Source organism: Tamandua tetradactyla, chromosome 16, assembly GCF_023851605.1.
Source record: "Tamandua tetradactyla isolate mTamTet1 chromosome 16, mTamTet1.pri, whole genome shotgun sequence".
In the NCBI taxonomy this organism is placed as follows: Eukaryota; Metazoa; Chordata; class Mammalia; order Pilosa; family Myrmecophagidae; genus Tamandua; species Tamandua tetradactyla.
In genome coordinates, this window is record NC_135342.1 from 62,097,878 (window position 1) to 62,121,969 (window position 24,092).

Genomic DNA, 24,092 nt, shown 5'->3' on the forward strand with positions numbered 1-24,092 from the left:
ACTAACTGTTCATCCGTTCAGGTTTTATGAGACTGTGGCAGTTCAGTCACATCTTCAGGTTCTACTTCTACTTCTAGTTCTCTTGTTGTTTCCACCACACCTGCAGTTACTTTCTACACTGAAGTCTTGAACCCCTCAAAGGCATCCCATGAAGGTAGAAGTCAACTTCTGCTAAACTTCTGTTAATGTTGATATTTTGACCTCCCCCCATCAATCATGAATGTTCTTAATGGCTTCTGAAATGGTGAATCCTTTCTGGAAGGTTTTCAGTTTACTTTGCCTAGATTCATATCAGCAGTAAGGCTATTTCTGATCCTCTATCCAGACCACTAAAATTTTCTCCATATCAGCAGTAAGGCTATTTCTAAGGGCTAGAGGAATCACTATCTATGGCAGCTATAGCCTTAAGAAATGTATTTCTTTTTTTTTAACTTTTTTTATTAATTAAAAAAAATTAACAAACAAAACATTAAGATATCATTCCATTCTACATATACAATCAGTAATTCTTAATATCATCACATAGTTGCATATTCATTATTTCTTAGAACATTTGCATCGATTTAGAAAAAGAAATAAAAAGACAACAGAAAAAGAAAGAAAATAATAGAGGAAAAAAAAAAGATTATACATACCATACCCCTTACCCCTCACTTTCATTTACTACTAACATTTCAAACTAAATTTAATTTAACATTTGTTCCCCCTATTATTTATTTTTATTCCATATGTTCTACTCTTCTGTTGATACAGTAGCCAAAAGGAGCATCAGACAAAAGGTTTTCACATTCACAGAGTCTCATTGTGAAAGCTATATCATTGTTCAATCATCATCAAGAAACATGGCTACTGGAACACAGCTCTACATTTTCAGGCAGTTCCCTCCAGCCTCTCTGCTACATCTTGAACAACAAAGTGATAATCTACTTAATGTGTAAGAATAACCTCCAGGATAACCTCTCTACTCTGTTTGGAATCTCTCAGCCATTGACACTTAGTCTCATTTCACTCTTCCCCTTTTGGTCGAGAAGGTTCTCTCAATCCCTTGATGCTGAGTCTCAGCTCATTCTAGGGTTTTTCTCAGTCCCTTGATGCTGAGTCTCAGCTCATTCCAGGATCTCTGTCCCACGTTGCCAAGAAGGTCCACACCCCTAGAGTCATGTCCCACGCAGAGACGGGGAGGGTGGTAAGACTGCTCGTCATATTGTCTGGAGAGAGAGGCCACATCTGAGCAACGAAAGAGGCTCTCTTGGGGGTGACTCTTAAGCCTAAATTTTAAGTAGACTTGACCTATCCTTTGCGGGGTTAAGTTTCATATGAACAAACCCCAAGACTGGGGGCTCAGCCTATAGCTTTGGTTGTCCACACTGCTTGTGAGAATATCAAGAATTCAACTTGGGGAAGTTGAATTTCTCCCCGCTTTCACCATTCCTCGAAGGGGGCTTGCAAATACTTTTCCAGTCACTGATCAAATCACTCTGGGATTCATCGGGGCATCACTCTGGACAAACCAACAGAATCTCATGTCCTACCTGAGATTCCAAGTACTTATGATATTCAATCAAACTATCTACATGAGTTATATTAGGAGATGCTCTAGTCAAAATATAAATTTTGTAACAAACATTTTTTGCTTTAGTCTCACACATAAGGTGACATTTTAAAGTATTAATTATCATCTGTTTTCAGCACCCTGCAATAATGACATTCCTTTGTTCTTCCTCATGCAAAAACATTTTTAAAATTTGTACATTGTACATTTCCCTATTATTATACACTCTAGGCATTCCTAGATGATACCATCTCGATCTTTACCATCTATCTTTCTTTCTAACTTCATTCTATCATTCTCACATGCAGCTTCATTCAGTGTTTTAACATAATTACATTACAGTTAGGTAGTATTGTGCTGTCCATTTCTGAGTTTTTATATTCAGTCCTGATACACGATCTGTATCCCTTCAGCTCCAGTTACCCAATTTCTCACCCTATTTCTATCTCCTGATGGTTTCTGTTACCACGGAAATACTCCAAGTTTATTCACTAATGTCAGTTCATATCAGTGAGACCATACAGTATTTGTCCTTTTGTTTCTGGCTAATCACACTCAGCATAATGTCCTTAAGGTCCATTCATGTTGTTACATAGTTCATAACTTTATTCTGTCTTACAGCTGCATAATATTCCATCTTATGTAAATGTCACAGTTTGTTTAGTCAACTGTCTGTTGATGGACATTTTGGCTGTTTCCATCTCTTGGTAATTGTTAATAATGCTGCTATAAACATTGGTGTGTAAATGTCCATTTGTGTCCTTGGCCTCGTGTCCTTTGAGTAGAGACAGCATATAGATGGGTCCTGTTTTTTAATCCATTCTGCCAGACTATGTCTTTTGATTGGAGAGTTTAATCCATTAACATTCAGTGTTATTACTGCATGGGTAGTACTTTCTTATTACTATTTTGCCTTCTGGATTTTATATGTCATATCTAATTTTCCTTCTTTTTACCTTTACTCATAGTTTTCTTTTCTACACTCTTCTCCACACCTCTCTCTTCTGTCTTCATATCTGTCTCTAGTGTTACCTTTAGTATTTCTTACAGAGCTGATCTCTTGGTCACAAACTCTCAGTGATTTTTTGTCTGAAAATGTTTTGATTTCTCCCTCATTTTTGAAGGACAGTTTTGCTGGATATAGAATTCTTGGTTGGCAGTTTTTCTCTTTTAATAATTTAAATATATTATCCCACTGTCTTCTCGTCTTCAAGGTTTCTGCTGAGAGGTCTGCTCATAGTCTTATTGGGCTTCCCTTGTATGTGATGGATTGCTTTTCTCTTGCTGCTTTCAAGATCCTCTCTTTCTCTTTGACCTCTGATATTCTGATTGTTAAATGTCTTGGAGTATGTCTATTTGGATCTATTCTCTTTGGGGTACACTGCACTTCTTGGATCTGTAATTTTAAGTCTTTCTTAAGAGTTGGGAAATTTTCAGTGATGATTTCCTCCATTAGTTTTTCTCCTCCTTTTCCCTTTTCTTCTCCTTCTGGGACACCCACAACACGTATATTTGTGCGCTTCATATTGTCTTTCAATTCCCTGAGTCCCTGCTCATATTTTTCCATTTTTTTCCCTGTAGTTTCTGTTTCTTGTTGGATTTCAGATGTTCCATCCTCCAGTTTTGAAATCCTATGTTCTGTCTCTCGAAATCTACCATTGTAGGTTTCTATTGTTTTTTTCATCTCTTCTACTGTGTCTTTCATTCCCATAAGTTCTGTGATTTGCTTTTTTCAGACTTTCAGTTTCTTCTTTTTGTTCTTTCTTTGCCTTCTTTATATCCTCCCTCAATTCATTGATTTGGTTTTTGATGAGGTTTTCCATGTCTGTTCGTACATTTGAATTAATTGTTTCAGCTCCTGTATGTCATTTGAATTGTTGGTTTGTTCCTTTGAGTGGGCCATATCTTCAGTTTTCCTAGTGTGATTTGGTCTTTTTTGCTGGCGTCTAGGCATTTAATTACCTTAATTAGTTTATTCTGGAGATTGCTTTCACTTCTTTTATCTAGGGTTTTCTTGCTGGATGAATTTGTTGTCTATCTGTTCTTTGACATTCCGTTCAGCTTTATCTGGACCTTTAGCTTAGGTTTTGTTTAACAGAGGATAATTTTTCAGTTCTTGTTTTCTTGTTTCTTGCCCTGCTTATGTGGTGCCTTCCCCCACACACACACTTAGGAGGGTTTACTTAGATATTTTAGACACCAGCCAGATTTTCCCAGACCAAACTGGCCTCCTATCAGGAGGAAAGAGTCACCTGCATCGGTTCTCCTTGAGTGTGAGACCCAGCAGGTTGAAAGACTTTCCTGTGAAGTCTCTGGACTCTGTTTTTCTTATCCTGACCTGTGTGTGGCACTTGTCTGACTGCAGGTCCCACCAGCATAAGATGATGTGGTACCTTTAACTTTGGCAGACTCTCCCTGCTGGGGGCGTGGTGGAAAAAGAGGAGAGGTTGTAGGCTGGTTTTAGTGGCTTCAAATTAACAAGCCCTGGTGTCTGAATTCCTTGATGGAGGGATTTCACCTGGGTGGGGCTTTACCCCTGCCCTGGGGAAGGCACAGGCTCCAGACAAGCCCCCAAAAGAGCTCACTTCTGCCTATGCCTGGGGCAGTTGCAGCCTGAAAAGTCCTGCCGCTGTATCCAGAGGCAGTCAAGCCTTTGTAGATACACAGCCACAAAAACCTGTTTCCTTCTTTTTTTTTTCTCCCCCTTTTTCTGTCAGTCCTGCCCCCTTGCGGACGGGGCAAAAATGAGCAACCTCCGCTTTGATCAGGTTCACCTAAGCTGGGGGCCTATTTTTAGTAGTCAGAATTTGTTAATTAGTTCCACAATTGGCGTTTGATTGTGCCCAGTCCCTGCTGCTGGTACAGTCCTTTCCTTTCCCCTCTGGGAAACGGCCTGTGGGGGAGGGGTGCTGGCCGCTGCAGCTTTGGGAACTCACGGTTCAGAGGGGTGCTCGCAGCCTGTCCAGCTGGTCCAGACTGGGGTACGCTATGTGTCTGGTCACTGACGTGGCCCCAGGAGCTGTTCTGTACTGTTTCTGGTTATTTGGTAGTTGTTCTGGAGGACAAACTAAAACATGCACATTGTTAAGCCGCCATCTTGACCCGAAACACAAGTGAGAGAAGAAATGTATTTCTTAAATAATAAGACTTGAAAGTCAAAAAGACTTCTTGATCCATGGGCTGCAGAATGGATGTTGTGTTAACAGGTATGAAAGCAATGTTAATCTCGTATGTATCCATCAGAGCTCTTGATAATGCATCAGACCCAGATGCATTATCAAAGAGCAGTCATATTTTAGAGAAATCTTTTTTATTTCTTGAGCAGTAGGGCTCAACAGTGGGCTTAAAAATACCCAGTATACCATGTTGTAAAGAGATGCGCTGTCATCCAGACTCTTGTTCCATTTATAGAGCTCAGGCAAAGTAGATGTAGTGTAATTCTTAAGGGCCCTAAGATTTTCGGAATGGTACATGAGCATTGGCTTCAACGTAAAGGCACAGGCTGCATTAGCCCCTAACAAGGGAGTCAATGTTTTGGTTTGCTAAAGCTGCCAGAATGCATTATACCAGAAATGGTTGGCTTTTTCAGTGGAAATGTATTAGGTTACAAATTAACAGTGCTAAAGCCATGAAAATGTCCAAATTAAGGCTTTAAGAAGATACGTTCTCCTGGGAAAGTTGCTGGCATCTCGCACATGGCAATGTCTGCTGGTCCTTCTTTCCAAAATGTCTCTGAGCTTCTCTGTACATTTTCCTACTGGGTTCTGGTTTCAGTGGTTCTCTCCAAAATGTCTCTGCCTTTTATCCTCTCACAGAAGACTCCAGCAAGAGGATTAGGACCCACTTTGAATGGACTGGGTCACATCTCCATGGAAACAAGCTAAGCAAAAGGTCCCAACCACAATAGGTCTGCATTGTTAGGGATGGATTAGAAGAAGATACGCTTTTCTAGGTACATAACAGATACAAACCAGCACAGTCAGCCTGTGCTTTGAAGCTTTGAAGCCAGACATTGACTTCAAATCTCTAGCTATGAAAGTCTAGATGGCCTCTACTTCTAATAGAAGGATGTTTTGTGTACAGTGAAAATCTGTTGTTCAGTGAAGCTACCTTCATCAGTGATCTTAGCTAGGTCTTCTGGATAACTTGCTGCTTCACCTTGTACTTTTATTTTATGGAGACGGCTTCTTTGCTTAAGCTTCATGAACCAACCTCTGCTAGCTTCAAACTTTTCTTCTGAATTCCTCACCTTCATCAAATTGAAGAGAATTAGGATTCTGCTCTGGACTAGGTTTTAGCTTAAAGGAGTGTTGTGGTTGGTTTGATCCTCTATCCAGACCACTAAAATTTTCTCCATATCAGTAGTAAGGCTATTGCGCTTTCTTATCACTGGAGTAAGTAGCACTTTTCATTCCCTTCAAGAACTTTTCCTTTGCATTCGCAACTTAGCTAAGTGTTTAGCACAAGAGGCCTGCCTTTTGGCCTGTCTCATCTTTCGACATGTCTTCCTCACTAAGTTGAATCTTCCTTTCACTTGAACATTTAGAGGCCATTGTAGGGATATTAATTGGCCTAATTTCATGATTTTTGTGGCTCTGGGAATAGTAAGGCACAAAAGGGGGGAGAGATGGGGGGCACACGGTGGGCTGATGAGGCAGTCATAACATACACCTTTATCACATGAGTTTACCCTCTTATATAGGTTCGATTTGTGGCACTCAAAACAATTACAGTAGTAACATCAGAGATCGCACATCACCATACCAGATGTAGTATTATTGAAAAAGTTTCAAGCAATGAGAGATGTACAAAAATAGACATGAAGTTAGTACGTGCTTTTGCAAAAATGGTGCCAATAGACTTTCTTGATGCAGGGTTGCCACAAACATTCAGTTTGTAAAAAACACATTAGCTGGGTGCACATGTATTTCAGTGGTAGAATTGTCACCTGCTCCTTGGAGAACTGGGTTCAATTCCCTAGCCATGCATCCCCCCCCCCAAAAAAAAAACATAAATGCAATGAAGCAAAGCACAATGAAACACGATGTGCATTTACAATTTATTGGTTTTTAGATTCACAAATATGTGTAGCCATCACCATATCAGATTTCATTTTCATCACATCAGAAAGAAACTCCGTATCCACCAGCATTCACTTCCCATCGCCTACTCTCTCCCAATCTTTGGCAACCACTAAATATGCTGTTTGTATGGATTTGCCTATTTTACATATTTCTTATAAATGGAATCATACAATATGTCACTTTTGTGTCTGTCTTTTTTCATTTAGCATGTTTTCAATGTTCATCCAAGTTTTAGGATTTTATACTTCATTCCTTTTTATGGCTGTATAATGTTCCATTGTATAGATATACTACATTTTGTTTATGTATTTATCACTTGGTAAACATTTGGGTTGTTTCTACCTTTTAGCTCTTTTTATGTAGATATGTTTTCGGTTATCTTGTATATATACGTAGTAGTGGAATCAGTATAGAATATTTAGTTAAAGCAAAGAATGAGATGATATGAGAACTAAAGTTTCTTGTTTGGACAATTTGGGGTATTCCCTTCTATATAGGTTCCATAAAATTGATATTGATTGCTCTGGATTTCAAAACACCATGTGGTGCTTGGTAATCATAGGGGCCAACAGAAGTGAAAAGTCTGTGGTCAGAAATGATCACAAACAATACAAATTCCCCCCACCCCCACCATAAGAGGATGTTTATTCGGTGGCTTACCCTGACCAAAGCATTTATTCTCTCATTTACTTCACAGAGGAAGAGACCACAAAGGGGAAACTCTTCCAAAGGGATGCAAATTAAGAAAAAGTTAAATTAAGATGAACGCTCATTTCAAATGCTTCCTATCATCTACTCCAGAGCATGAGCCTTTAGAGTGATAGTAAGAATATTTCCTTGTTTTAGGAGCCATCCTTCTTCCCAACTCAAACTGAACTGAGAGGGAGAGGAGAGGCCTGGAGCAACTAGTGGAATAATATTCTTTTCTGGTGCCATTCAGCTCAGGAGTAGACTTCAAAGGACAGTTTTACATTTATAGGATTTCCATGGGAAGGGGAGAATGTCTTTGAAGGTACAGCTTGGTGTTGAGCATCATATGGTCAGGCACTCAGAAGTCACTAACAACTCTCCCCTTTTCTTGTTTTTCAGTGAACGAGATAATTGGGAGAGACATGTCCCAGATTTCTGTTTCCCAAGGAATAGGGGTGAGCAGACATGCTCCCCTCCAGGGTCCTGAGTCCCTGGATTCAGGAAGATCTGATGGACTCTAACAGTGCTCACTGTACCTTTGTGCATCACCATGTCTATATCAGCATGTTCTTTCCTTGGATTTGTTGGGTTTCCAACTCTGCGGCCTTCAGGACTGATGATAGGAGTTGGGATCACCATGTGGGGAAAGCAGCATTCTTCCACCTCAGGCTTTGGTTAAAAATGAGCAGCAGTCTGTTTGAGCTTTGGGGAAATGAGCTTTGCTTTTTGTATTTAAATAGGATACTTTTATATGATGGGTGCTTTTGAGTGTGAATGAAGCAGGCCCTCCATTTCAGAGGTGCTGCTTTTGCAGGTGCCCCAGTTCCTTAGCTAGCATTGGTGATTTGTACTGCTTTATGGTCATTTGAAGGCCTTTTAGCTTTGATGATATTTTTAAAATAGAACTTTTGATAAAACCTTCCAGAGGCAAACAAAAGAAAAAAAATTCTCTCAAGCCCACACCAAGCCTCAGAAACTCAGCATGTGTCCTGAAGCCTTTCATAGATTCATAGGAAATAAAGCCAAATGTAGCTTGAATCTCTTTATAAAAGTAAACTGTTCTTAGATAGGATGAGAAGAGACCATTCCATCATTGAAGTGTTGGAGTATAAAAAGACATTCCAGATCATAGCCCTTTTGTAACTTTTAGGTAATAGGTAATTTTCCTACAATCTCTCTATAATGGCTCCACGTTGAAATACAATTTTTCCCTTAGGACTTTGGGTAAAATGGTACATGTAAGGTGACTTGGAAAGGGAGGGGGGAGAGTAGCTTGTTAGCTTTCATTTCCCACCATTTTAGAAACAAGTAGGCTGTAGAATGTGCTTCTGTTTGTGACCACTGGTCCCAGAGCTTTTTCCAAGTGGGAGCATCTCTGCCTTTGGCTGTCTTGTAACCTTCAATGCCACACAGTGTCCTGATGGTTTAGGCAACTTTGCTGGTTCTAACTCATTTCTAGAGGCCAGATTGTGCTAGGAGCTAAGCACAAATGAACTATGCGTCAGGACAGGAACAGAGAAAATGCATTAAAGAGGATGGTTTAAGATTCATATTGGCATGAAAGGCTGATCACCTATTTTGTGTACCCTGTCCTATCTGTATGCCCTTTTCCCAAAAAGGCTTTGAGGCAAATCTAAAAATGAAGTGGCATGACAGACCAGACTCTCCATACCAAAGATATGCTGGTGCTGCTCCTGGTGAGACTGGTACCCAAAGCAGGGGTGCTTAATAAATCCCAGCCTGCTGCCTACCAAAGGAGGTGCCCAAGTTGGGTGCCTTTTTTTTTTTTTCAAATTCTGCCCTCACTCCTTGCCCCTAATGGAATCAGTTGACTGAGCCTATGTCAGTCTCTGAAGTTTGCAGTAGGTTTTCAAGTGAAATATTGTACTTTCATCTATTCAGGAAGCAAATTATCGAGTGCCTATATGTGAGACAAATGTGCTGGACTGGTCAAAGGCTTGAAGCTGTTATTCCAAGGGATTGTGGGCCCTAGATTCCAGGACTCTGCAGAGGTCAGGTGAGGGCTGGGCTGAGGGAGTTGGCCTTTTATCCAACACCTCATCAGCTCAGTGGGAGCTGTTCACCCAGGATGAGGAAGTATGTTCTTTTTTTTTTTCTTTTTGAAATTATTGTATTTTAGATTCCTTTCTTAAAGCTAGTTAGAGAAACATGTCTATCCTTTAGCAATTCACTCTGGCCCCTCTTGAAGCTGAACCTTTCTTTCTTTGGAAGTGAGTTTTGTGTCCATGTGTGAATAGTAAGATTTGCTTGAGGGCCTGTGTACAAAGCTTTGGCTGGGGTGGGGTGAGGGTGGAGGTGGGGGACAGGGCTACCCTCTCAGATGAAGTGTCAGAGAAGGCCACCAGACTTGCCTCCACCCTCCTGCCCCTGGTATAGCTGCCTCATATGGATTCTTGCAATTGTCCCCCTTGCAAGACCCTTTGGGGGCTATTCTACTAACCTTAAGAATCAGAGCCTCTATGATCCAGAGTTGCTATGCACCAAATTTTAATGCCTTTTAAATACCTTGATGCCTGTAGCACTTAGAAATGCTTTCCTATTTAAAATAAAAGTCAAATTTTAAAATAGAGCATTGTATACTATGTAAGCAGTTTTGTATCAGCTTTGTAAAAGCTTTGGTTTAAGAGTCAGTATTTTTTTTGTGCAGCATAGTGGTGTTGATGCACAAGTCATCCTTGGTCTATGCAAACTGATTTCTCATAGCAGCACTGAGTAACTGGTCATGTGATGGTACCCATCCCTTCCCTCCAACCCATGCTAGATGTTGGGTTGAGGAACAGTTTGAGCAACCTTCTGTTTACTGGAGATATATAGAGAAATATGGCTGAAAACAGCTTTAAAAGGAACAGATGTCTTTGGATTCACATGCAGTGCTGCTGTCCAGTGTGCAACTCACCCTTACTCAGGGCTAGCCAGTAGCATCAGAGTTCTGCTGGGCCTAGCCACTAAGCTGTTTTTGATACTCAAGAGCAGATAGTCATCCCTAAGGTTCAGATGGGCTCAAGTTGAAAGCTTGTATTTTATAAAATGGATGTTTAGTTAAAGAACAGTTATGTTTACAGCAGCTGAGATTGTTTTCCTTTACATTTTGTACTTTAAAAACTTTTATAGGAGTGCAGTGCTCCTTAGAGAAATACAAAGGGAAAAGGAGCCATCACTTCAGGCTCATCACTTATAGTGCTGAAACAATAAATGGTGACAGGTCAACCGTCTCCTTGAAATCTTGTCTTGAGTTTTCCACCTCCTGGGGCTGCTGTGGAGCCCCTCATTCTTGGGACCAAAGTTAAGGGCATTGCGGCTTTTAAAAAGTCCACTTGGCCATGAACCTATATTTATTTTACATAGGTAAGGGTAGAGTTCCAAATTCCTTCTGAGGCTTAGGTTCTGCACCCTTGAATGGATGCAAAGGACATTCCATGGTTTCTGCTGTGTTCAGGACAACTGACCTGCCCAAGATGTACATGAAAAATAGGCAAAATCAAGCCTGAATTTCTGCATGGGGGCCTCTTGCCCCCTAGTGTCCTTAGGAGATACTGCAACACAATCCATTGAAATAGCCTGTGATTTTCCCATTTGATATTCCTTGTGTCAAGCTGGAGAGGGCTAGCATCCTTAGATGGGAACACCCCTGGCACAAGTCGCCTCTAAGCTTCAAGAACCCTGGAGATGGGGCCAGCTCTTCCTGCCTCCCTACCTCCCACCAGTAGGGACAGGGGCATGCAGAGCATCAGGACCAGGCTCAGATGTCCCCTTGCTTCTCCTGGAAGGAGTCACAGATTGAAGGCTTCAGGGCTTACAGTATTAAAAATGGAAGAAAGAAAGCCTGCCTGTAGACTTGTCAACCCCACAGACTCCATGGGCATGGGCCATAGCCAGGACAGACTAAAGGCTCTTAAGGTGGCCCAGGACAGGCCATTGGGAGCAGGCTAGGTGCCATTCTATCCTAAGCCCTGCACACAAGTGCAACCGTCATCTTTGGGAAGAACAGCAGAGGATTAAGTGGGAGGTGGAGCGGGACTTGGTCTCCTCTGGGTGATTTCTGAGAGCTCTGACAAGCTAGAAAGAAGCCACCGGTTTGAAGGCACTAGTCTTCTGGATGTAGGAGAGGCATGTTAGCTGAAGACATCAGCTAGCTCTTACCTCTTGGCTCCCTCACCTACAAACACACCCACTCTTTGGGGGCCTGTAGCACAGTGCGAGGTGGGTCACCAACAGGCATCAGACTGGTGTAGTCATCAGGCGCTAGCTGTAGAAGGGACAGAGACTTAGCCCAAGGAGTTCCAGGCTCAGTCAGGCCCACAAGCCCTCTAGCTACACAACCTCACCTGGTAGGCCTGGAAGACGCTGAGCAGATCCTTCATACCCGCTGTGTATGGGATGCCCTGCATTCGCACCAAGGCTCCCAGCTGAGACAATACTGAGGGGGGAGCAGTGGCCAGGGCAGCAGGGGGTGTGGTGAGGTAGCCCACCGTGGTTGGGGAAACTGGGGGGCTAGGATAGGAGAGGAAGAGTTCAGTGGTGCATTCTCACCTGTGGCCTACACCAAGGCTTACCTTCTTCCTCTCTCCCTGCCGTGTTACTTACTCTTAGGTAAGTACTCTTAACTTACTCTTCCTCCCCACCTAAAACCTGTCTACATTCTCATGTCCAGGGTAGTTTGTATATATCATCAGCCAGCTCACACTTCTCACTTCCCTGTTGTCTCAGAATAAAGTCTAAGCTTCAATAAACCTGGGATTATCTGGCCCAAGAAGGTAATCATGACTCATCATCACCCCCAAACCAGGCTGAAGAGCAGGACTATGGGGTTCTTTTAGCAACTGGGTACCTGGGGTAGTAGGCTGTGTAGTTCATATAGAGTTGAGTGGCTGGTCCTGGGTAGTAGGCAATAGGAGTGGGGGTTGCAGGCACCCTAGCAGCTGGAAGCAGTGCCGAAGAGGGATAAAGAGCTGCCGTCTCAGTGGGAATGAGGGCTGGGGAGGCCTGGAAGGTGGCATAGGCGGGCGGCGAGAGGCCTGGAGGCAGAAGTATAGAGTGTGTTATCTGTAGAGAGTCCAGTACTGTCTTGGGTAGGGCAGCCAAAACGAGTTCCCCACTGTGCAAAGTAGAGGCTATACCAGGTTGACCTCTACAGGCCGCCTCCTTCCCTAGCCTCTGAGAAACTCACAGGGCAGCTTGCAGGGTGGAGGGGACATGCCACTGCGGCCCAAAGTGCCCCCCATCAGCACACGGCTCATCTCCTCTGTGGAACAGGGGACCACCTCCACATAGCGTTCCTTCATCACCTTCTTATGGCAACGCTGAGTAGCAGATAGGGCCCGCTCTGGTGAGGTCATCTGGATAAAGGCATCGCCAGATGGCCGGCCCTGTACATACCATCTTGTAAGCAGTCTGTCTTGCACAAGAATGTCTTACCCCTAATCACACACCCCTTTCTATGTATGTATGTTGCCCCCTCCAGAAGCAGCCTCACCTGCTGGTTGAGCACCATGTGCACACCATGTGGCCGGATGTCAGCTGCTGCCTCCCCCAGGAAGTTCAGAATGTCTTCAATCGTGGCTGTGTAGGGCAGACCTCGAAGACGTACACAATCCCTCCCAGTTCCAGCTGCCAGTGGGAAGGGGATGGGCAGCAGTGGAGCAGTCAGTGTTGGAAGGAGTGGGCTGGATGCATAGCGGTTCAGGACCTGGTAGGGAAGTGAGCAGCAGGCTGGTCATGCCCAGTAGGGCAGGAGCACAGGGGACAAAGGACCATCCTGGGGAAGAAGTACATTAGAAGTGAGGAGCCCTGGATGCTCACCTGCTGCACTTCAGCTGCAGTACTCCGGAAGAGCTCGATGTATCGCTTACCCAGCATGCCCTTATGCCTGCGCAGCGCAGCCTGTGCCAGCTCCTCACAGGCAAAGAGGGCAAAGGCATCACCAGTGGGTCGGCCATCAGGATGGCGCACAAAGAGGAGCCCATCAGTACCCCCAGTCACTGGGCATTCTGGCCCCAGGAAGGCCAACACATCTGCTGGCCCAGCTGAAAAAGGCAGTCCCCGTAGCCTCAAGATCACCTGGTCTTCTCGTGACAGGAAACGGGCTACCTCTAGTGATGTGCCTGGGTGCGGGAATGAGAGTCAGTGTGGAAGTCACTTGCAGACTTCATCCAAACCCTTCCTAACACCCACCCACACCTGACACAAAGAAACAGAGACAGGCAGGGGTTGTGGGGAAATGGGATGCAGGTTAAGAACCAACAGGAGCTAGGTCCTATTGGGGGTACACTCACCCCCTGCGATCTTTACAAACTCCTCCCCTGTTGCTTTATACACCTATGGGTACAGTGGGAACAGACCATGGATCTCAGTCCTGGTTCAGCTCTATCCTGCTCCTCCCCCAACCCAGAGCCCCACCTCAATGTAGCGGACGCCCATGTGGTGCTTGTGTCTCTGCAGTGCTAGGTCTCGTTGCTCACTGTCCTCAAAGCGGATGAGGGCCTCACCATTTCTGCGGCCCTGGGCGTTGAGGCAGAGTGCTACACCACCCCTGCGAAGCCAGTGCTGCGTTAGCACCTCCAGGACAGGCCTACCCTCCTGGATCCACCCATCCCACCAAACCTACCTCGCAATATTGAGCCCTTTGAAGAAGCGAGCCACGTCCTGGTCTGATGACTGCCAGGGCAACCCACGGGCCCTTACTACAGTCTCACTGTCCACCACATCGGCCTTGCTGCTGTGGGGGCAAGGCACAGGGTGAGAGCTGTACAGCTGTTGTCACCCCAAACCCTGGCCCCAAACTCACCAAGGCCCTGTCTCATATTTCTGCTTTACCACCTCGGGCTTTGAAAACAATTGACCTGAGAGAAGATGGCATGGGAGTCAGCAGGGTCTGGTGGAGGGGGTGTCTCCCCACCAAGCTCTGCAAAAAGAGGACAGTTGAGGGAAAAGGAACTGACGGGCTTCTCAGAGAAGGTAACAAGTAGAAGGGGGTGCTTTGAGGAAATAATAGGCATTTCCCCTTGTAGCCTTGAAAGCAGTTGATAGGTGGTAAAAGGAACCTCACCACTGCACCCTTTGAGCAAGTGAAGGATGACGGCTACCATTGTCTTCACTTCCCAGACCCCAAAGTCATCCTCTGTGGCATCTGTTTCCAATCCCAAGTCTGTGGGCAGAGAAGTCATGATGAAGAAATCCTAATATGAGAGGCCTTGGGGCAACCAACATAGACACTAACCCTGGCCATACCAGATACGCAGACCCCCAGCAAATAACAATTGTTTTGTCCCAGCTCATGTATGTACTTACAGGTCTCCAACCCATTTATATGCAGACACACACCCACATTCCAAATGGATCCCAGCACAGACATAAGACATGGGTACACTCAAGGGCTCAGCAGAAAATGCAAGCATGTGTGTTTCCGTAACTCACCAGCATGCACATACATACTCAGACACGTATAGCCACCCCTTCAACCTAGCCCTGGCAGGGTCACAGATACCCTGTGCCATGCTGGCCACAGTGAGGTCCCTGGCAGAGCAGGCGCTTGGATACTGCAAATGGAACTCTTTGCGGAGGTCGTAGAAGGAGAAGAAGGTGTCAGGGAGCACCAGGTTCTGGGGACACAGGGAGGGCAGGGGTTGAATGAGAACTGAACTGCTCTGCCAACCCCCACAAGAGTCCCTCATTGTGCCCTTAGTGGCATACCTTCCTGGAGGCTTCGGGGTGTAGAACCTGTCGCAGCAGCTGCTGCCCGTCAGTGCAGAGCATGTTGGGGCCCCCTCCCAGCAGAGCCACGTCCCTGCTCACCAGCTGTGAGAACTGAGGATGAGGAGTGGGGAGGAAGACATAGACTCAAAGCAGGGCAGGCAGGGGCTGGGGGCAGGAGGAGGGGGACACAAGCTGCAAAGCTGGTTCAGCTGGATGTTCAGCCCTAGCCTGCTGGCAGAGGAGGCCACACCTGCTGGGCCTGGCCCTGAGACCCCACCCCCAGTTCAATGTTAACTCCTCCAGGCCGAATGGGGGCAGTCATACATCACCCAAGCCCCCATCATGCACAGTAAAGAAGTCTGGAGTGGGGCCAGAACAAACACCTGGTGGAGTGGGACGAACAGGTGGGAAGGGGTGGGGCAGAGCAGGTTAAACCTGTCCCTGACCAGGCACCACCCTCAGACAGGTGGGGGAAGCCCGGATGGCTCATGGTCAATGGCAGCCCCGCCTCCAGGTCTGACCAACCCAGAGGCAGAGAAGCTCCAAGGACTGGGCACCACACCTGGACGCCAGGGGCAGTATGAGCTTTGACCCATACCCTATTGACCTGTTGGTATTGAACTGTTTGCTAATAGAGGGGGTGGCCCTCCTAAAGCTGCCTGGTCCCCTCCCCCAGCCTTCACCTCTGCTGAAGAACAGGTATAAATACTAAGCACAGCCCCTCCCCCACCCTTACCAATTCTGTGACACTTTACAGTCTGTTACTGGCAGGGTAGAATAACCCAGCCCTCTTTCAGTATGCTCCCCCAGTGGAGACTAGTTAGTCTGGGAGCCCTTCTGGAACACACAGATTGAACATCTTTGTGCCTCCTTTACTTGTCAGGACCCACAGGATGACTTTGGGAATAAGGCACTTAACACTCATTACACTGAACCTAGAGGAGGGCAAGAGTGAATGCATAGTGAAGACAAAGAAAACAGCAGTGGGTAATATCACGCACATCAGCCAAGGCGAAGTGGCCCCGGCACTCAGCAGGCAGGTGCCCCCAGGCAGGGTCAGGACAGCGCCCACGTCTGGCCAGCCGACCGCGACAGGCCTAGACTAGCAGCAGACACCGCCCTACGCCCCTGCCACAGCGGCTCCCAGGCAGGCGGGTGGGCGGAGGACTCGAGCGGTCAAGACAATGACCTAAGGCCATGTTCGGGACCCTTGCCTCTTTTGGCTTCTGGCTGCTGCTCTGAGAGACCCGGCCCGGCAGTTTCATAGAGACATCTTAGCTTGTCCCCCGCTGGCCGGGGACTCTGAGAGGGTTCTCGCAACCTCCATTCTCACCCCACAGTAGGAGTAGACCCCTGGAAAGGTTGAAAAGTAAGGCGTCTCCCGGGAATGGCCACCACACGCGGACGCATGCACACACGCACACGCGGGAGTCACTGAAAGTTTCAAACAACAGAAACCCGTCCTACCGCCCTGGCCAGTTGATTGCGGCGCGCCAGGCCTCTCCTCATGCCTCCTCTCTAGCTGAGAAATGTCCCCGCGGTCGGGCCGAGTCGCCACCCACCCGGGCCCCGGAGCTCACCTGCTGCAGCACCTTGTCCAGCGACTCGGCTCGCGCTAGACTGTCGGCGTTCAGGCCGCTCGCCTCGCAGCACTGCGGACTCAGGGCGGCCACCTCGGCGCGCACTAGGGACTTGTGCAGCGTTCCCACCTGGGAGCAACCGGGTAACGCGATCAGCCACCGCGCCCCCCAGGGCCCTGCAGCTCCCAGAGGGCCCCACCGCCCTCTTTCTTTCTCATTCTACCTGGCGACTCCGCGGCTCCACCACTTGCCAGACCAGGAGGATTAGGTCGGACTCGTCGGAGCCCAGGTCTGGCCCCAGCGCACCGGCTGTGGCCCCAAACAGTACGACCAGGGGTCCCGGCCCGGGACAGGGATCTGCAGCGGAGTCTGCGGTGGGGTCCGGGCCCGGGGGCGGTGGCTGAGGCGGCGGCGGAGTCATGGCCGCAGAGGAAGAGGGCGATCGGCCAGACACACGCGGACCGACGAGGCGCACGCACGCACCGACCGATGGCAGACGCGGATCAGCTTGGGCGGGACACGGTATGACGGGGGCGGCACCTGCGGCAGGGCAGGCTCAATAGGCGCTGCTGAGACGCTCCCGCGGCGCCTCGCGGAGCGAGGCGGGGCAGCCCCCGGCTCCCGCCCTCTCTGGGCGAGTTACCTGCCGGGCCCGGCAGCCACGTGACCGGGGGCGGCCCCCCCGGGAACCTTGGGGGAGGGGGGACGCCAGGACCCAGCCCTGGCCGCGCGCGCGCACACGTTCTCGGCCCAGGCACGCACGTAGGGCTGGGACTCCCACTAACCTGGCTGGCCCTACTTTACTTCTGGGATATCCCCAGTTCTTCCAGGAACCGTGAGACCTCCGCAAAAGAACGTGCAGGACCCCAAGCTTCCCCAGTCTGTGAGGGTCACGCCGGACCTGTGGAAGTCACCAGGATTCTCTCAGGGGGTTGTAGGGAGCTGCCACAACCCGTCTGAGGGCGATGGAAGTCACCAGGGGTCGGGAAGTGGGGAGCGGTGACTCACCGGGTATCGTCCAGAGGCCCGTGAAGGCGCCTGGGGGTTCATTAGAGTTATGGGGTTGGGGTCACCAGAGGTCACGGGGGCAGAGCTTGTCCTGAGCCCGGCTCCAGGCAGTGCAGTATCGAAAAGCGGTCGTCGTGGGGCGTAGGGTTCGCTGGCCTGGTGTAGGGCTATAGGAAGCCCCCTGCTTCTCCTCACTGATAACAGCATCCTGGATGAGTCTAAGCCAGATGGTTCGGGACTGGAGCCTCATCCCTCCCCCGCTTGGAGGCTCTTCCCTGTCTTCGTTGCCTCCCCATTTTTACCCCCTTGACGACGGGGAAAGGCCCAGGGTCGGCCTGCTACAACAAGATAGTGAACTTGTTGGCGGGGACGGGGGCTAGCGGCGTGTGGGTGCGCACGCGTGCGGACCGCAGCCTTTCCAGCTTCTTTGCGTCCCGGGCCAACATCCCATTTCCGGCAGTCCCACTTTGAGGGTTCCCAAGGGGCCTTCGCCCCTTCGAGTTTGGTAAGGCTTCTTTACAGCCCGTCCCCTAGCCGCCTCGGACTTCCCCGAATTCACCCATTTACTTGACTGAGAAACAAGGAAAATCGAAGCGGTGGGGTGGAGAGGGAGGGGCGCGAAAGCAAAGACAGGGTTGCCAAGCTCCGCCCGAGACTGATGCGTGGGCCCCACCTTGCACTTTTGGAGAAGCGGGGCGCAGCGACCGAGCTTGCAGACAGTGGGGAGAGTAGGGGACCCGGGAATATCCTCAGCTCAGACCGAGGGAAGGGGCGCAGCCCAAGACGAGGGAGCCCGGGGTGGATGGAGAGCCTCCGAAGCCTTCCTCGCTGAACCCATACAACAGCGGGTCCTCACTAGACAGATGAAGAGACTGAGACGTCTTGGAGGGAAGTGAGTCTCATCAGGGCACTGTGGCTAGGAGCGGGTGGGAATTGTCCAGCGGCTTCGCGTGGCCCCAGCTTCCCCTAGGGGCAAAGGCAGGTGCGGGCTTGTGGAGGCGCCTCTCCCGACGTGTAACCACCCCCGGAAGTGCTGAGCGAATCAGGCTCCGAGGGCGGGGCAAGTCTCTTGTAGGGCCTCGCCCCCTCCAGTTAAGCCTGGAATGTCAAATATTTGTCCGCGGGGCGGGGCGCAATTGCAAAGCAAGGCCCTGCCTCCACCCGCCCTGAAGAGCGCATGCGCCAGGAGGAGTTAGTCTTTCTCGGGTCGAAGTTTTTGCAACAAGCTCGCGTTCTGAAAGCGTTTTTCGCGTTCGACGCAAAAGCGCTTTGTCAAACTTTCTTAGCACTCGCTGCTTCTTCCCCCGCTTTTGGACTAGCGCTCCCACTGAACAGAGCCGCGGCGTGGGCCTCTACCCTGGCTCGCCCCTCCTGCCGCACCCATCTGTTCAACTTCCAGACCTTTGCGCAAGATTCTTTTTCTCTTCCTTCAGCGCGGTTCTCCGGGAAGCTTCCCACTTAAGCTCGAGGTGACCTCTCCTATGTGGTACCTCTTGCCGTTCTGAGCTCAGTCCTCTAGAATCGCGCTCCTGCGTGTCCAGGTCACCGCTGGTTGGTGAACCTTAGTCCCCAGACTGGCAGCGTGAGGTGGCCGCCCCCAACTCCCGCTTGCCCATCCGGCCACCCCCACCTTCAGTGAATTGCGAATGAAATCTCAGATAAGTCTGACTTCCTCAACCCCCATCCTAACGCCTTGACGCTTTTCTTGAAAAACTAAATCCGTTAAAGAAATGTTGGTGCCTCTGCTTTGCTGAGCTCCCTTATCTTCTATTGTGACCTCCCAGATTGCCCTATTGATAAACCTATTGAACACCTCCCACTTCCGTCCTTCAGCCGGCTCTCATAACTCCTTTTCGCCTGCACTGACCACCTTATGATACGATTTATTAATCATGTATTGTCTTCCGCTCTCCACCCATAAGAACATCCATCCTGGAGAACAGAGGCTCATCTCTAGTACCTATCACCAGAATTGGCCCATAGTAAAGTTGTTCATTAAGACTTACTGATTAAATGAATCGTTTTCTACATTCTCTACCTTCTAGCCTTCGGGTATTTCAGCAACTGTAACCCTCCCTCTGGCCACAGGGCCTTTGCGTCAGAGGCTCTTCTGTTCCCTTTCCCCCTCTCACCTTACCCTGTCCTCATTAGCCCCTACTCTTCCTCCTGATTTCTCAAACAATCCTCCCAAGGCATCACCCTCCGTGTCAGAGGTCCTTACTGTAGTTTGAGATTTCCGTACTTCACTAATAAATGCTCCTGCTCCCGCCTCCCGTACTTGGGGTTCTACTTGGGGTTCATGAATGCTGAATCCGAAACAAAGTCATAGGCACCTGTTGATTGACGCCCGAAAGGCCCAGCCCGCCCGAGGCCAAAGACCTTTTCTAAATTATAGTATGGTTATTTGAGGAAGAGACTGGGTCCCATTGGCCACACGCTTGGGGAATCCTAGCCTCACCTCGACCGCTCTAGGCTGGAGCCCTGAAGGCAGCTGGGGCTTTGGCCGCGGGCACTAGAAGGCAATGGCATATTCAGGGTCGGGCTCCTATCGACGGACGCGGGGCGTGGAGGAGGGGAAGATGTCGTTCTCCTGGACCTCCAGGAAGTCTAGGAATGATATAAAAAGGTTCCGGCGGGGGGAGGGTGTACAATACGAGGTAACTAGCTAAGGGCGTCCGCGGGCATCCACACTCTCCGGCCCATACACACCCCGCCAAGCCCGCTGCTACCCCTCCTAATCTCCCGAGCTTCAAGAGTAACTGGCAAACGACCTGGCTGCCAACGGGTTACCATCTTCGCGCTTTTGTCGACTCTCCACAGAGTACCCACCAGGGGGCGTACAGACTCGGTCGCCAGAGCCTGGGCAACGGGCGAAGCCGTAGGTGAGGAAGGAGGTTTCCCTTTACACCACTCCAGGCTGCTTCCCTCAGGCTTGAAACTTTTAGTGGCTCCTAGCTCCTTGGACAGAGGCTAAATTTTTAAGCTTAGTTTCCAGGGCCCTCAGCCCATCTTTGCTCCACTCCCACCCATTCTGCCCCACCCTGTGTTAGAGAAACTCTGCTGAGATTCTTCAGATCTCTAGGCTTCTAAACATGCCAAGCACACACCTACTTACCCCCGCCCCCATTTGTTCTTCTGGTAAATTCTTACTTATCTTTCAAGATCCATATCTAATGATCCTTACCCCAGCTAGGTTGTATGTCCTGTTCTGGGTCCCTTGCCCCAGGGTTCTGTCATGATTGTGTTAGTGTTTGGCCTCTCCTGAGCCCAGGGAAATTCTGTCAGCAGAGGATAGAGGCGTACTGAACCTTGGGCTTTAGGGAGGCATCATTAGCCTCCAAGTGGGCTCAACTTTGGCTACCAAACTAGTCCAGAAGCCCGGATCTTGGCTTGGTTGCCAAATCCAGCTACCCCTCTGACCCACTTGGAGCTTGTCTGTGTGTCAGAAGTGAGGGTGGGGGGATGCAAAAGGACCAGGAAACCGGAGGGGCAGAGGCTGTTGGCTGTATTCTCACCTGAGGAAGATGTGACATCTTGCCTGACTCCTCAGCTTCTGGGTTCATTCCTACTTCTAGTCTTTGCCCAGAATGTTACCCTGCATAGGAACATTCTCATTTCCCCAGTTTTTCCAGAACTCATCTCCAGTCCTGCTAAACTTCTAGTCCCCTATCTCTTTCCTCTAGGTCTAACAGGCACCTTGTTTGGGGGACGAGGGTGGGAGGAGGGGGAGTGGTTAGAGAAAATGGGTGTATCATTCATTCATTCAACATATATTAAGTATCTGCTGTACACAAAGGACTGTGCTAGGAGTAATTAGGAATGAGGATATGACAAGAACGAGAAAGTTTAAAGCTGTTGCAGGGCTAAATTCTAATGGGAGGCAAGGAGGGGCTGCTTCAAATACAATGGTCATGTCTGGGCTGAGGCCTAAATGTAGGTGTCAGTCAAGTCCTCAAAACTGTGGTCTGCAGAGTGGTCTGGAGCAGCAGAGAAATCCTGTTGGGGAATAAGATTGTCTTGTTTTAGGCAGCAAGGAAGCCACTGAAGCTAGAGATGAGAGAACTGGGGGAGAGAGGAGGTAGAAGTTGAAGAAAATGGGACTATTGGACCCTGCAGGGTTTTTACTTACTGTGAGAAAGATGGATGTGATGGGAGAATTGTGAGTGGGTTTGAGGGAGAGTAATGTAGTGTTTAATGTTGTCAACCTGGCATTTGGAGAATAACTGACAAGAATAAGTATAAGCTGGGACATCAGTAAGAAGGCTGCTGTAGGGATGAGGATACTTTGGCTTTGGGAGGTGTAATAGTTAAATTCATGTATCAACTTGGCTAGTTTATGGTGTCCAGTTGTTTGGTCAATCAAGCAATGGTTTTACCGATACATGAGGATATTTTGTGGATTTAAGTCATTAGTAAGTTGATTGTATCTATGGCTAATCAACAAAGGAGATTGCCTTTGGCAATGAGAGACGTCTCATCCAATCAGTTGAAGACCTTAACGGGAGAACTGATGCAACAGAAGGAAAAATTTCCATCTCTACTTCCACCAGCCATCTTCTAGAGGATTCATCAGAAAACTTCATTGGGGTTCCTAGTTTTATGGCCTGCTCTGTGGAATTTTGGACTTACCAATCCCCACAGTTGAATGAGAGACAATTCCTGTAAAAAAACATTTTATATATATATATATATATATATATATATATATATATATATATATATATATATATATATATATATATATATATATATATATATATATGTTCTGTTTCCCTAGAGAACCCTGACTAATATAGGAAGGTGAAACTGGCAAGACTTGATGACCATCTGGATGTGTATCTGAGGGTCAGGGACGTGTCCAAGGTGCATCCCAGATCTGCAGCCAAGGTGACTGGATGGATGGCAGGGTCAGTGTGAATGGGTGGGGGCTGCTCACTTTCTGACCCTTCCCCACACTGCCAGCACAGGTCAGGTCTTGGCACCCCCCTCACCCAAAGTCTATGGTTCTTGACACCCTTGGGCCCATGGGGATTGGACATCAAAGAATTCCACCAGAGGACAGAGAGACCCCATGAGGGGCTCATGATCACCTGAGGCTGCTGGGCTGACAAGACATTCAACCTGTATCCAGATTCCAAGGTAGCTCAGGATGTCCAATCCACACCTTCCCCCTCTAACTGTTGGCTCTGGATTCCTACCTGTCCCTTGCTCTGACAGAAAGGTCTCTGCCAAGCCTTCACCAGACCCATCCTCAGCGACCCTGTGCTGGGGTCTGGAGTGGAGGTGAGGGACATAGGAACTTTGGGTTGTGGGGACCCTGAGTCAGGGCCTGAAGTAGGGGATAGTAAGAAAGGAGAGTACCCCAACTGCCAATATATTTCACTATAAGGATACAGGAAGGACAGGCCAAGGTAGTCAGCTGCGGAACAAGAGAAAGGAAGAAAAGAAGGAAAGGGCAGAGGGAGGTCTCTGGGCCAGCTAGGGATAACTGTGGCGGGGCTGGATAGTGCAGGAGTGGGTATGTGGAGGTCAAGGCTTTTATTCTCCAAACATGCTCAAGTGGTGCTCTAGTGGCCTCCTTATCCCAGAGTGAAGCATGGGGTTGGGGCTGGGCTGGCTGTCAAGTCTTTGCCCACTCTGTTCATTCCTCCTGGACAGTTCTTGCCTGCTTCCTCGCACAGGGTGTCAGTGTCCTCCCTAGATCCCCAGGTTTATGGGGGTGGGAGTGGGAGTGGAGGACAACTAGAATTCCATTTGTCCCCTGGGTTCCACAGGGAAACTTGCAGATGCGCCATGGCACCTGTTGGAGGATCTAGCCCACTCTCAAACCCGTGCCCCAACTGCTCCGTCTGGCCGTTTGATCCCACACTCCCTTCCCCTAAAACGGGAAGAAGGACCTCTCGCTCTGGAATAGAACAGGCTGACCTGGCATCTCCGGGTCCCACGCACACCCCTAACCCGGAGGCAGATGGAAGAGCCGTGAGCCCAGGTTGTCGAGCCCAGGTGATCTCGAAGTAGGGCGCCAAGAATGGGGGTAAGGAATGCACAACGGTCCTGGTCTGCCTGGGACTCATTCCTCTCCAGTTCCCTTTGCTTTGACAGAGGCGGCTCGGCAGCAGCAAGCCTGGATCTCAAATTCTCGCTCCGCCCGGCCCGTTCCAAATCCTTCTGGTCAGGACAGCGCTAGGAATCGGGAGGGAGGGTAGCACAGCGTGGACTTCAGGTACCGGGTGCTGGGCCGGGTACATAGCAGCGATTAACTGGGTCAGCCCCGTCGGCTACGAAAAGCAGGGGACCCAGGCCACGCCTTGATCGATCGATGCGCTCGGCGTGCAGCCTAGTAGGGACTGGCTGGGTGGGGTATTCAGGGGCCAGGCGGCCAGACCCGACTGTGAGCGGCGCTTCTGGCGGCAAGTTCCTATTGGCTGGCGCTTTGCGGGAGGTGGGCGTTGATTGGCCGGGAGG

At 48.7% G+C, this 24,092-nt stretch overlaps 2 protein-coding genes across 7 annotated transcripts in view; one reads left to right on the forward strand and one right to left on the reverse strand.

The window, feature by feature from the left end:
- The window catches only part of NFATC3 (nuclear factor of activated T cells 3), a 203,977-nt gene extending 193,423 nt beyond the window's left edge, over window positions 1–10,554 (forward strand). The window contains exon 10 of one of the 2 annotated variants that reach the window (XM_077132799.1): window positions 7,726–10,554. In XM_077132799.1, coding sequence (XP_076988914.1) covers window positions 7,726–7,847 — 122 coding nt within the window. In that variant the 3' untranslated portion in view covers window positions 7,848–10,554. The remainder of the gene's footprint in view (window positions 1–7,725) is intronic. The other variant, XM_077132800.1, reaches the window with a different exon arrangement.
- ESRP2 (epithelial splicing regulatory protein 2) lies at window positions 475–18,657 on the reverse strand. Of its 5 annotated transcripts, none has more exons than XM_077132804.1 (18): window positions 17,628–18,655; window positions 17,405–17,520; window positions 16,843–17,159; window positions 16,620–16,748; window positions 15,037–15,150; window positions 14,831–14,945; window positions 14,393–14,491; window positions 14,132–14,186; window positions 13,952–14,062; window positions 13,744–13,876; window positions 13,620–13,662; window positions 13,147–13,448; window positions 12,821–13,033; window positions 12,515–12,713; window positions 12,176–12,362; window positions 11,673–11,838; window positions 11,488–11,593; window positions 1,096–1,208 (listed from the first exon to the last, which is right to left on the reverse strand). In XM_077132804.1, exons 3-17 carry the CDS (start codon window positions 17,038–17,040, stop codon window positions 11,504–11,506), a joined length of 2,154 nt encoding a protein of 717 aa, XP_076988919.1. In that variant the 5' UTR covers window positions 17,041–17,159; window positions 17,405–17,520; window positions 17,628–18,655; the 3' UTR covers window positions 1,096–1,208; window positions 11,488–11,503. The 5 variants fall into 5 exon arrangements, with proteins under 5 accessions (XP_076988923.1, XP_076988919.1, XP_076988920.1 ...); XM_077132805.1 differs by lacking the exon at window positions 1,096–1,208 and adding an exon at window positions 10,662–10,793; XM_077132807.1 differs by lacking the exon at window positions 1,096–1,208 and having other exon boundaries at window positions 10,662–11,593; window positions 13,952–14,059.
- Between the last annotated feature and the right edge of the window lie 5,435 nt (window positions 18,658–24,092).

What these genes read in the sequence shown, in the direction of transcription:
- ESRP2 (XM_077132804.1), bottom strand. Translation starts at nt 17,040, where the DNA reads ATGACTCCGCCGCCGCCTCAGCCACCGCCCCCGGGCCCGGACCCCACC. An exon ending in TGGAGCCGCGGAGTCGCCAG is followed by an intron (nt 16,749 to 16,842) that starts GTAGAATGAGAA and finishes GGTTGCTCCCAG; the next exon opens with GTGGGAACGCTGCACAAGTC. An exon ending in TGGGCGTCCGCTACATTGAG is followed by an intron (nt 13,663 to 13,743) that starts GTGGGGCTCTGG and finishes CTGTACCCATAG; the next exon opens with GTGTATAAAGCAACAGGGGA.